This window comes from Nerophis ophidion, linkage group LG08, assembly GCF_033978795.1.
Source record: "Nerophis ophidion isolate RoL-2023_Sa linkage group LG08, RoL_Noph_v1.0, whole genome shotgun sequence".
NCBI lineage: Eukaryota > Metazoa > Chordata > Actinopteri > Syngnathiformes > Syngnathidae > Nerophis > Nerophis ophidion.
The window spans coordinates 58,287,651-58,301,032 of record NC_084618.1 but is presented as its reverse complement, the minus strand read 5'-3'; the positions used below and the strand labels follow the sequence as shown (position 1 = coordinate 58,301,032).

At 38.1% G+C, this 13,382-nt stretch overlaps 1 protein-coding gene across 2 annotated transcripts in view; it reads right to left on the bottom strand.

Moving 5' to 3' along the window:
- baiap2l1a (BAR/IMD domain containing adaptor protein 2 like 1a) overlaps positions 1-13,382 on the bottom strand; it is a 60,417-nt gene that overhangs the window by 32,057 nt on the left and 14,978 nt on the right. For both annotated transcript variants that reach the window (XM_061909072.1, XM_061909073.1), the window contains exons 4-6: positions 4,901-4,962; positions 2,002-2,073; positions 1,521-1,655 (exon numbers count right to left, since the gene is read on the bottom strand). In XM_061909072.1, the coding sequence (XP_061765056.1) occupies positions 1,521-1,655; positions 2,002-2,073; positions 4,901-4,962 (269 nt within the window). The remainder of the gene's footprint in view (positions 1-1,520; positions 1,656-2,001; positions 2,074-4,900; positions 4,963-13,382) is intronic.

The window sequence follows — 13,382 nt, the reverse complement described above, 5'->3', positions numbered from 1 at the left end:
TATACAATACTATGTTCCTTGATCATATTCAATCAAAGATTGAAAAGCTGCTCAGAAAAAAACAGAATACCTTCAGGAAAGACAGTTTGACAATTGACCAAATTCTCACTGTCAGGAGATTAATCAAAGGTGTCCAAGCAAAAAACCTGAATGCAGAAATGACAAGCATCTTAAAGGCATGTGTCATACCTACCGGAACTGTCCATGCTATGTTAATGCTCTACAAAAAAACTTGAGCTTTCGTCAGCTCACCAGATGTTGACAGTGATTTTTTTACATCTGTACTGGTGTGCTCTAAGGAGACATCCTTGCCCCCTTTCTGTTCATCATCTGTCTTGACTATGTGCTAAGCACTTCAGTAGATATGCACAGCAAACTGGAATTTGCTTTGGTCAAATCTAGAAGCAGGCGATACCCAGCCATCCATATAACCGATGCAGACAATGCAGATGGTATAGCTCTTTTAGCAGACAATACAGAGGATGCAAAAAAATGCTACACATGCATAAAATTTCTGCCAGCTTTATTGGCCTACATGGTAACGCAAAGAAAACAGTGCTTAAATCAACGCTTTAAACAAAACATCACTGAAAAATGTCACAGCGTTTACTTACTGTGGTAGTAACATGCATGGCCTCTACCGAAAGGGATGTTGAAATTTCAAAGGCATGGGCACCCTTGGACAGAATAAAAATAGTGTGGAAATCTATTTTTCCAGACAAGATGAAGAGAAAACATTTTTGAGCTGTGGTGGAGTCTCCGCTTGTATATGGTTCAATCACTTAGACACAAAAGATAAGAAGACATGCTATGTGCGGTTTTGAACATCTTGTGAAAAGAGCACCCCTTAAAGCAATGGCTTTATGCTGGCTTGACCGCTTTATCAACAACAATCAAAAAACGATTCGCTGGCCATTGCTAAAGAAGCAAGGAAGAACTTGTGAATGCTATAGACAACAAGACACGGTAACACCGGAATTGGCCGACTCAGGACAACCTACATTCGCAATTACCAAATGCCAATTGTTTTGCTTAAAATCTGAAAGCACTGATGGAAGTTCGTGATGAATGGCGAGAAAGAGTCAGATCGGTCCAGGCAACCAAACCCGACCAGAAGAAGACATCTGATTAAGATATGGGACGGCGTGGCGCAGTGGGAGAGTGGCCGTGCGCAACCCGAGGGTCACTGGTTCAAATCCCACCTAGAACCAACCTCGTCACATCCGTTGTGTCCTGAGCAAGACACTTCACCCTTGCTCCTGATGGGTGCTGGTTGGCGCCTTGCATGGCAGCTCCCTCCATCAGTGTGTGAATGTGTGTGTGAATGGGTAAATGTGGAAGTAGTGTCAAAGCGCTTTGAGTACCTTGAAGGTAGAAAAGCGCTATACAAGTACAACCCATTTATCATTTATCATTTATATCTCACCATCAGTAGATTTTGTAATATTTTTCTTTTATTTGTAAAGAAACTTTATGGACATAAATACAGTAAAGAGAAGCTGGTTTGGTGTCGGTCTCACCTCATTTTCTTTCACTTCATACTTGGACACGTTTTTTCCCTGGCTTTTCCTTCTCAGTTTTTTTAGGTCCGTCTGAGAACGGTCCAGGGAGTCCTGTTTCAGCTTGTGTTCCGACTGATAGCGCTTGAATGTGGCCTAGGAGACGAGAGCACGTTTTTGAGAATGCAATCACTTGCACAGAAAACTATATAATTATTTAATGAAACAATGACATTAATTTCTGAAACAATACAGCCAATGCTGAGTTGCCTTTCCAAAGATAATAATGTTGTTTTGGTTGACACTGCAGAGGTGTACACCTGCAATGCCTCATACTGACAGATGCTTGTCATGTATTTTGGTTAGCTTAATTAACTAAATCAAAGTGGCAACCACTAGGGACACATTGTATTTGGTTCAGCTTTTGTATTGTACTTAATGTCTGGAGTAAATTGGCAATGATTGACTTGATAAAAAAAACAAACCCAATTGAGGCACTTACGTTCATATATTTTACATCCATTTCTGTCTTCTTCTCCAGCTCAGTAAGAACTTCTCTGTGAAATCTCTTAAGCTGTAATCAAGACAAAAACAAAGTATTGCTTTTAATGCAGCGCACACATTTTCATAGTTCTTTGAACAGTGCATTTCAGTGACTTGGCAACATTATGATACGGCACCATGGGCTTGAATGGGCTTTGAAGAGCTTTCTGGTAAATTATTTCCTTGTTTTTTTTTGCGATGTAGATATAACTATGCATTTTGGAACACCATGTTTTCTTTCATTGCAAGGTATGCAGCAGTTTAGTCTCCCTGACAGACTTAAACAGGTGTTTCTAGTATTTCTGCCTGGCGTAGGGCTGCAAGGACAGGCTCTCGAATACTGGACAGAATCAATTGGTTCAACGTCGACAGTTTTAAAAGTTGCAACTTTTTTTTAATCTTTCAGAACAGTTATTATATTTCCCATCTCTTGGTTTGCGACCAAGCTGGAGAAAACATTCTGAAGTTGTAAAATAGTAGTAGTAGTAGTAGTTGTAGTAGTAGTAGTAATAGTAGCTGTAGAGGGCATGCCCCTAAAACATAGATGGCATAGTTAAAAGAAACCCACACTTAAAAACCAGAAAACTACAGGATTGAAAGCATGTACATAAATTAATTTTACAGCTGCCTGGAAGCACTAACTTTTCAATGTATTGTAAGCATTATATCCCACCCTCTTCCGACTTTTAGTGCGTAATGACATAGACTACGTCCTATGCGACACGCACCAATAGTTAAATCTGTTGTCAGCTAATGACAGTGATTTAGCTAAGTTTAGCTACCAATGTCAGCTATCATTGAATGCATATTCTATTATAAAAACAACATATTGTAACTGCAAATTGTTAGTTGCTTCACTTGGTCTGATTTTGTGTATGTGTACACACTCTCTGATGAAAATAATTAACAGCTGTCCTGTGGGGTCATGAAATTTATAAAACATTTAAGGAAGTTTGTTAGTGTAGTATTATTTCTCATGGTGATCAATTTTTTACTTTGAAATATTTATACCATGTAAAAATGTTTTATTTATTTATGAGTAAATTATGATTAAACATGTCCACTATTGTATTCAGAACCATTAAAACAAACAAACAAACAAACAAACAAACATACAAACAAACAAACAAACAGCAATAAAAAATCTGAATAAACACCAGAATTTTTTTTTTACAGATTTAAGATTTATCTGTTTATTTATCTTCAACTCATTTAGAAAAAACTAAATTACAGTATACAGTATATAATATTAGCCCTGCGATGAGGGGGCGACTTGTCCAGGGTGTACCCTGCCTTCCGCCCGATTGTAGCTGAGATAAGCACCAGCGCCCCCCGCGAGCCCAAAGGGAATAAGTGGTATAAAATGGATGGATGGATGGATGGATGGATTGTGGTGGAGATTAGGACCTGGCTGTCACCAAGTTGGCATGCAGGTGCATGAGGGCATGGTTTGTGATGCTTGTTGGTGCAATTTACAGTGTATCAGTTTTATGTTAGCAGTCATAAAATCTCGGCGTTTGGAAATGGTAACATGCGTTTCCTGAAACCGACACACTGGCAACTGTTACAAATCAAGGGTACACTGCAAAAAGTCAGTGTTCAAAAACAAGAAAAAAAATACAAAAAATGAGAGGTATTGTACTTAAATCAAGCAAAATTATCTGCCAATAGAACAAGAAAATTTAGCTTGTCAAGACTTTCCAAATCAAATAAAAATTTGCTAACTTTAATGAACCCAAAAATACCTTATATGAGTATATTCTCACTAATAAGTGCACTTTTCTTGATAGAAAAAAAAGAGACTTTCATGCTCAATATGTTGAAAAATATTCTTAAATTAAGTAAATGCTAGTGCCATTATCTTGACATAATGATATGCGCTCGGCATTACATTTCTTGAAACCAGCAAACTTTTGAAGAATTCATCTCAATGTGCACAAACTATTTCTGTTCAAAATTGTTGGAAATGTCACATGTTTCCTTATTAACTGTCAGTTAACTGTACTGTGCCAACTGTATTACTATATACTGTAAGTACGTATTTTCTATTGTTTCATTGAAAATAAAACAGCAAAGTCCATTTGGCTGTCGTCCGTTTTAATTATGAGACAAAATTGAAAAATATAGACAGTTGTCAAAGAAATGTTTGCTTTTAAAACCACTAATGGTAACATAATCTAGTCGGTGGTGTTTATGTTACATGTTTTGCTTTGAAAAATGTTACTGTGAGGAAGTTACAAACAGCACCTTTAACACTGTATTCTAAATTTGAAAAGTCATGATTTTTTTTTTCATGCTTGAAATAAGAAATGATTACTTTAAAAAAGTAGTTTTATACTTGTGAGTGTTGATGACACAGCTTTGCAACAGTTGATATTCTAGTTTCAAGCAGGTTTTACTCAATATAGGTCATAACATCTCAGCAACAAGCTGTAATATCTTACTGAGATAATTTAGGACCAAAACCCTTAAAACAAGTAAAACACTGACATAAAATCTGCTTAGTGAGAAGAATGATCTTGTCAGACAGAAAATAAGCAAATATCACCCTTATTTGAGATATGTAATCTTACTTAGATTTCAGTTTTTGCAGTGTAATGGGTCAAATGCAGAGACTAATTTCTCCACACCTAGAGTGTGTGTGACAATCATTGGCACTTTAACTTAACTTTAATATGTTATAACTATATTTTCAATTTAGTTCTACCAAGTGTAGTTCTCCATGAATGTGGGCCGTATAAAGTTGATCTTATCTTACTGTCTCATAAGCAAAGAGCACCACTTCTGTAACCAAATACAGTTATTTGCTTAGGTCCCATAAACAATACAAATACAACCATACTTTTAAGACTACTTACATTTTGTTCCATCTCAGAAAGGACCTTCTTGTGGACATCTGCAATCTCCATTAGAACAATCCCTAGAAAGTGACAAGTGACTGTTAATCATCATGCTTTTTTCAAATATAGAACTTAAAGAGGCTGGTTGCAACATTTACACAGACGCCAAGAAAGCGCAAACTTTCCAGTGTATTTTACACAGTATTTGCCGAATGCAGCTGAGATAAGCTCAAGCACCCCCTGCAATCCCGAACAAGACAAGCAGTAGAAAATGGATGGATGGATCCCGCCCTCCTACGGCTTCTTGTACATATGCACACGCATTAACTTTAGGTGTTGTTAGCTAATAATAACAATTTGGATAGCTAGTGTTACCTGTCATTGAATGTATATTCTATCATAACAACAGCATGGTTAAAGAGGGTTAGTGCATCTGCCTCTCAATACGAAGCTCTTGGGTTCGATCCTGCATTCAAGATCTTTCTGTGTGGAGTTTGCATGTTCTCCCCGTGACTGAGTGGGTTCCCTCCAGGGCCTCCAGGTTTTCCGGCTTCCTCCCACCTCCAAAGACATGGACCTGGGGACCAACTGATTTGCAACACTAAATTGGCCTTAGTGTGTGAATGTGAGTGTGAATGTTGTCTCTCTATCTGTGTTGGCCCTGTGATGAGGAGACGACTTGTCCAGGGTGTAAACCGCCTTCCGCCCGAATGCATAGGCTCCAGCACCCCCGCCACCCTGAACGGGACAAGCGGTAGAAAATAGATGGTTGGATGGATATCATAACAACAACATGACTGCAACTTGTCCGCTACTTCAATTGGACTGCTTTTGTATATGAGCATGCGTTCCCCTCATATATGTGTTGACGAGACTGAGTGAACGAGCCCTAAACACTAATCACTTTATTCGGTTAATTTTTTTAACATTGTAATTGTGAAAAATATAGACAGTTGTCAAAGAAATGTTTGCTTTTAAAACCACTAATGGTAACATAATCTAGTCGGTGGTGTTTATGTTACATGTTTTGCTTTGAAAAATGTTACTGTGAGGAAGTTACAAACAGCACCTTTAACACTGTATTCTAAATTTGATGATTTAACATTTTCTTTTCCAGAACTAACACATTTCGAGTACACAACAATGATTTATCTTCATTTAGTATTTGAACAGCTGTCAATATCTGTCAGAGAAATCTGTGCGAATGTTTCTGGTATGAGGGTGCATGCAGATACAGAAGCCTCTACATTCACAGCCAAGCTGTGGCAGATAGAGCAGCATATGGCAGGAGACAATGGCTGTGAGTCAACACTGTAAACGGAGCTGGACAATTGTAGCTAAGCAGTTTATAGTGCTACCGCCATCACAATGGGGTGAAATCTAGACTCAAGGTTTACTATAGGACGGTGCTCTGGTTTAGACCTTAGTACAGCATGAGGCATCATATGTGGACATACTGTATAGTATAGGCTGCACTCCAAGAAAGCCTACAGAATTTCCAAGGCTATAAAAACAAATTTTCCGACCCGAGGGTATAAAAAGTTCTAAAAACACTTTAGTAAGCTATCAAACACACTCCAAAGCAGCAGGTGGTACCTAAGCATTGTACTTTAAAGGCTCGTTTACCCAATTAGGAGCCAGAAGAAAGTAATTTCCTCAAAAAAAACAACAGGGAGTCAAGGAACCTGACTATCATACTTGAATTAGTGTTAAACAGCTTATGTAAGAAGATACAGTAATGGCATACACAAAACATTTTTTATGTTTTTAAAAACACCCAAAATGAATGAAGGCATTCACAATATGGTACATATGACCAAACACCACCCCCTGCACACCTGCAACACCCACGCTTAGCAAACAAACGTGTTGACCTGTTGCTACTTCTGCCATCCAAAAGGCAACGTCCAGCTACAACAACATTGCCCTCTGAAGGTCACCAGAAAGTACTGGTAAATGCTGCCTTTGTGCTTTCAGCAGCTGTTTGTACAGGCCCAACAACACACCACTGCAGCAGAGGTCGAGATGGCGGTGGAGAAAGAGTGGGTGAAAAGGTACAAAGAGGCCAGGGCGGTGTCGGTGTGCACCTGCAGGCTTCACTTTTGATGTTATTAGGGTGTGAAACACTGCTAACGGAGGTAGAAGGACAGAAATATATTATTATATCATTCTGTCACTCAGGGTCCGTCTATCACTTCTCCTGATGTTTGCAAAGTGTTCTTTTTGAAAGGTGTCTTGCACCAAAATAATCTAATCTTACTAAGGTAATGCAAGTATGCTCACAAGGTTGGTGCACAAACCCCTAATAAATCAATAGGATTTATTAGGATGTAAAAGAATGCACGCTTACTCATGCAGCAATCACTCAGCTTGTCCTTTACAGTATCCCAACTGTATACAGTTGAGATACTGTATACAGTGCATCGGGAAAGTATTCCAGGGTTTCCCACACATTCATTTATTTGTGGCGGCCCGCCACGAAAGAATTACGGCCACCAAAAAATAGAAATAAAAAATAAATAAAAGATTTTAAAAATAATAATAATAAAAAATATATATAAATATAAAAAAAATAAAATAAAAAAAATAAATATATATATATATATATATTTTTTTTTTTTTTTCTTCCCCACCCCCGGCTTTTGACTCGCTCGACCGCTCATAAAAGCAATGGGACTCTGTCTGTGAATGGAGCTTGTAGTTACATATTATATAAATACGTAAATATTATATAAATATGTATATGATGTACATAAAGTGTTGTAATTATATTCCAATTCCGCATTCTTCTTGGTCATTGCCGCCACCGCCGCTGCCACCCATAAACCCCCAACCTCCCGCCCGACCACACCACCACAAATAGATGCCTGACCTGTGGGAAACACTGTATTCCCTTTTTCTATACTTTGTTATGTAACAGCCTTATTTTAAAATGGAATAAATTATTTTTTTGTCCTTGAAATGTTATAGACGATACCCCATAATGACAATGTGAATATTTTTTTTTCAATTTAGCAAATTTGTTCAAACTAAAAAACAAACACAAAAAAATCACATGTACATAAATGGGTTGTACTTGTATAGCGCTTTTCTACCTTCAAGGTACTCAAAGCGCTTTGACACTACTTCCACATTTACCCATTTACACACACATTCACACACTGATGGAGGGAGCTGCCATGCAAGGCGCCAACCAGCACCCATCAGGAGCAAGGGTGAAGTGTCTTGCTCAGGACACAACGGACGTGACGAGGTTGGTTCTAGGTGGGATTTGAACCAGTGACATCTTTTGCTCACTACTTTGTTGATGCACTTTTGGCAGCAATTGCTGTGTCCAGTCTTTGAATGTTGTCTGTCTATATGTGTTGGCCCTGCAATGAGGTGGCGACTTTTCCAGGGTGTACCCTGCCTTCCGCCCGAATGTAGCTGAGATAGGCTTCAGCACCCCCCGTGATGCCGAAAGGGACAAGTGGTAGAAAATGGATGGATGGAAGTCTTTTTGAATACGATGCCCGAAGCTTGGCACACCTATCTTTGGGCAGTTTCGCTTTGCAGCACCTCTACCGGGGTAGGCGGGCCACACCCTGGACAAGTTGCCTCCTCATCACAGGGCCCACACCAATAAACAGACAACATTCACACTGACATTCACACATCAGGGACCATTTCGTGTTGTTCTCTGCAGCAATCTATTAATTATTATTATTATTTTAAAAAAGTACATTTCAGTTCAGTTCAGTTTAGTTTCAGTTTATTTTGAACATGCATACGATACAATGTAATGCATCACACAATTCCAGTTGTTTCATTACAGCAAGTCCGAAAAGGAGTAGGGAGAAGCAGAGCTTCCTAACCTCTTTTCAAACAATAGCAATTGTATCCAATGTCTTTGTTCTCTGTAACAGAACAGTGAACAAATAAATAATAACTAAATAATATACCATAGTAAGCAAACAAATATTAAATACATAAATAATCTTTGTCTCAATTTTGAAAAGAAAAAAAAAGCAAAAAAGGGTTGAAGATGTTCATCATAATTCTTGTTCTGTGTAGTATTTGCAAATGAAAAAAATAGGAAAATCTTTTCACTTTGTCATTACAGATTATTATCTGTAGAATTTTGAGGACAAAAATTAAATGATTAAATTTTAGAATAAGGCTGTAATACAATATAAGACTAATAATAATAATATTATTAATAATAATAGTATTTAGACTAATAATAATAATAACAATAAGACTAAGAGAGAAGTTTCCCAAAACAATTTAGTTGAATATCCCTGCTGTATGTACTCATAGTTGACATTTATTGGCCACTGCTTTAGGGATGACAGCTGATAAAATCAGGCGTTAGCAATACAACTAAAGACGGGTTCACCCTGCATACATTTCCAAGTATTAGGAATATGTGGAAATTATGGACGTCCCCAATCAAATTGACTCATGTAAAATGGGACGAACAAAACGAGACAAATGTAATTTGCAGCAATCATTTTAATGGTTCTGACTTTGAAAATGAAAGATTTCGGCCAAATGCGATCCCGAAAATCCCCTTCGAGGAGAGAAAGACTGAGTCAGAACCTGCCAAACAAACTGAAAAATAAGAACAGACCCGGCGTTAAAAATGAAAAATAGATGGTAAGCCGATAGTATTCTACATGGATTGCGCGTCCTCTTCTACTGATGTTTTCTTTAAGATGCGGAATGATGCGTATGACATGATGCAGAGAGAGCATGAGAAAACATGCTTTGGTGTCTATGTAAGATGGAAGAGCATGCTGATTCTATTGTATTTATTTTTTTGTTCAAAATGTTATCTGGATGCTATAGGACATTTAAACTAAATTATAGAAATGATTTAAAGGGGACATAAACCAACTTTTCTTACATATTGGTACCTGTTTTTGTGTATTTATGATCTGCATAAGTCTCAAAAATCTGAAATCAAAATATGGAGTCATTGCGGAGATATTTCTAAAAAAATCCAGTCGTCTTTCATACTTACTCCAAACGAGCAATTTGGAGTTGTAACAAACTGTGAAATGTTTTCAACATGTGACGTAAATGGTAAATGGGTTATACTTGTATAGCACTTTTTTACCTTCAAAGTACTCAAAGCGCTTTGACATTATTTCCACATTCACCCATTCACACACACATTCACACACTGATGGTGGGAGCTGCCATGAAAGGCCCTAACCACGACCCATCAGGAGCAAGGGTGAAGTGTCTGGCTCAAGGACACAACAGACGTGACTAGGTTGGTAGAAGCTGGGGCTCGAACCAGGAACCCTCTGGTTGCTGGCACGGCCACTCTCCCAACTGCGCCACTCCATCAGCGGATATCTCCATACAGTATATGGTAAAGTTTTACGCAAAATGTTTTAAGCGAGTCCACCATTGTATAAGTAATAAGAAGCAATAAGTTCCTTTTTTTTCCTGTCCTCTTGCTGTGGGGCAGACTGGCTCGTACACGCACATGCATTCTCCGCTTTTTCCATTTCTAATACAAAGTAGCATATACTTTGAACAAATAAGTGTATGTGCGTAAATAAGGCCGGCCACAAAGCGGACTGTTAAAAAGCGGTTTGAAGACGCTCTGTAAAACATAATCAATTAAATAATTTTAAATGTATACAAAACATAATATGAACCCTTAAAAGTAAATAAATACGTGAAAAATTAAATAAACTACAAAAGCACTTAGAGACCGTAGATCTTCATGAGGCGTTACTTCTTAATAGTGGTAAAAATGTAACGATCTGTCACTTACTTTCTGATAGTTTTTCGTGTTTTGTACTTTGTTTCCTGTTCAGTGCTCTTATTTTGTCATACTTCCTGTTTACTCCGCTGAGCACTGTTTTTGTCACACTCGCCGTTGATTGGCAGCGGTCCTCAGCTGCGGTCAATCAACATAGGTCTATTTATGTTTCACTCGAGCACTCCTCAGTGCTCGAAGTTAAACCTATGTTGGGAACATCTCCATGCAAGACTGCTTTCTGTTTATATCTTTTACTTTGATGAAATTAAAATCATCTTACCTGCTTTCTGCTCTCCTGGATTTTTGCATACTTGAGGTCACACAACTGCAGCCATGCGACATCCCAACAAAAAATGTCCTAAATCCAGACGGTATTCCGGCCCACCCTCAAAATTTAATTGTTTATTCCTTATCCCATTTCTGACATTTCCTGAAAGTTTAATCAAAATGTGCCCATTACTTTTTGAGCTATTCATAGCTAAATGAAAGAAATGTAGTGAATCCATTATCTAATTTCTCTGCAGAGTTGCTGGCATTCACACACCATAGTTGAGGCTTGTAGTTTGAACGCAAGATAACAGAAGGAATTATTTGTATCAGCCCCAAAATGTAATTGCTTGTTCCGTATCCAATTTTGGACATCACCTAAAGGTTTTAGCCAAATTAGCCCACAACCTTTTGAATTGCTAACTAACAGACAAACCTCAACAATTTTATAATGATGGAATATAATTGAATGTAGAATATAATGTTGAATGTTGAATATAATGTTGAATGTTGAATATAATGTTGAATGAATACCTCCAACAGTATCAGTCAAAAGTGACCATTGTTATCTTATTTATTAGTTATTTTACTGTAATACTCTTGTACTATAGGCTAGTGTTTTTCAACCTTTTCTGAGACAAAAAAATCTGGAGGCACACCACCAGCAGAAATCATTAAAAAACAACACTCAGTAGACGGTAAAAAGTCGTCGCAAATGTTGGATATGACTTTAAACCATAACCAACCATGCATCAATATAGCTCTTGTCTCAAAGTAGGTGTACGGTCACGACCTGTCCCATCACGCCGTGACTTATTTGGAGTTTTTTGGTGTTTTCCCATGTGTAGTGTTTTAGTTCTTGTCTTGCACCCCTATTTTGGTGGCCTTTTTCTTGGTATTTTTTGGGGTATTTTCCAGTAGCAGTTTCATGTCTTCCTTCAAGCAATATTTCCCGCATTTACTTTGTTTTATTAATCGGATGTACATTGTGGATGCCGTCTTTGCTCTGCAGTAAGTCTTTGCTGTCGTCCAGCATTCTGTTTTTGTTTACTTTGAATCCAGTTCAGTTTTAGTTTCGTTCTGCAGAGCCTTCCCTAACCTTCAATGCATTTTCGTAGGAGCACTGATCTTTTGTTTATTTTTTGGTTTAAGCATTACACACCTTTTTACCTGCACGCTGCCTCCAGCTGTTTCTGACATCTACAAAGCAATTAGCTATTGGCTGCCACCTACTGAAATGGAGTACTACACGGTTACCCTGCCGAGCTCTAGACAGCACAGACACTCAGCAACAACACAAAATTTGCAGACTATAATTACTGGTTTGCCAAAAATATTTTTAACCCAAATAGGTGAAATTAGATAATCTCCCACAGCACACCAGACTATCTCACGGCACACTAGTGTGCCACGGCACAGTGGTTGAAAAACACTGCTGTACGGGATAACTCATTACACTCATTGCACTTTGAAGTATTTAAGGCCGGTGGGTGTAACTCCTCAAACGCACATGAATTCACAAATACACTTTAGAGTGGTGAAAATCAGGAGTTTGAATTGAAAACCGGTTTCATGTATTAAATACCAGACATGATATTTGATTGACAAGTGTGGCGGAAGAAACAACGCCTTAAACAGGTCTTATCGGATGATATCATTCAGAAAGAGGAAATGGCCCTTGACAAATAAACTCATGCCAATAAGAAATCTGTCTGATATGAGTTAATGTCAGCTGCTTCTTTCTTTTTTTTCCTCCTTGGTAGCCCTGCCTCTGTATCCACATATCATTTGTTATCTCAGCTAGCGCTGAACCTTCCAATCAGATGCATCACTGAGCTTGTCCACACATGCTGTGTCTGAGTGTGTTATCAAATGTGACCACATCATCTATGAGTCAGGATCCAAAGGTTTTCCCCATCATACACATCACAGAGGCGTCTCGGAGACTGACGTTTGCTTAAGATGAGGTCCAGCCAGTGTGTCACAAGAGTCATATATAACCCGTTTAAACAAAATGTACTGCTACTTATGAAGTAATGTATAGCGATTATCTTGAATAGATACCCTTATTGTACCCTTTCATCTGCGTCTTCATGAAACACACCATCAGCAGCTTTTCCATATTTTCGGTCATGTTTGTAATGGTTTATATAATTCAATACATATCATACACTTCATCTCACCAATGTCCTTCACACTCACGTTATTCATTTTTATTGTTTAAAAACAGTTTGTATAGATCTCTAACTATAAGCTATTGCTAGCCAATAAGACCAGATGTTTTTGACGGATATTATGCGGTTCACTGTTTGCTCTACCTACTAAGGGTGGGGTTTCTTGGAACTCACATTTTTGCTTAAAACTGGAAACATAACAATTAGCTGAGAGACAGCTATATTTCGAAACACTCCTAAGTTGAGGCACTCATAATTTGAAGTACCACTGTATCATAGATAGTGACAGTGTACCTGA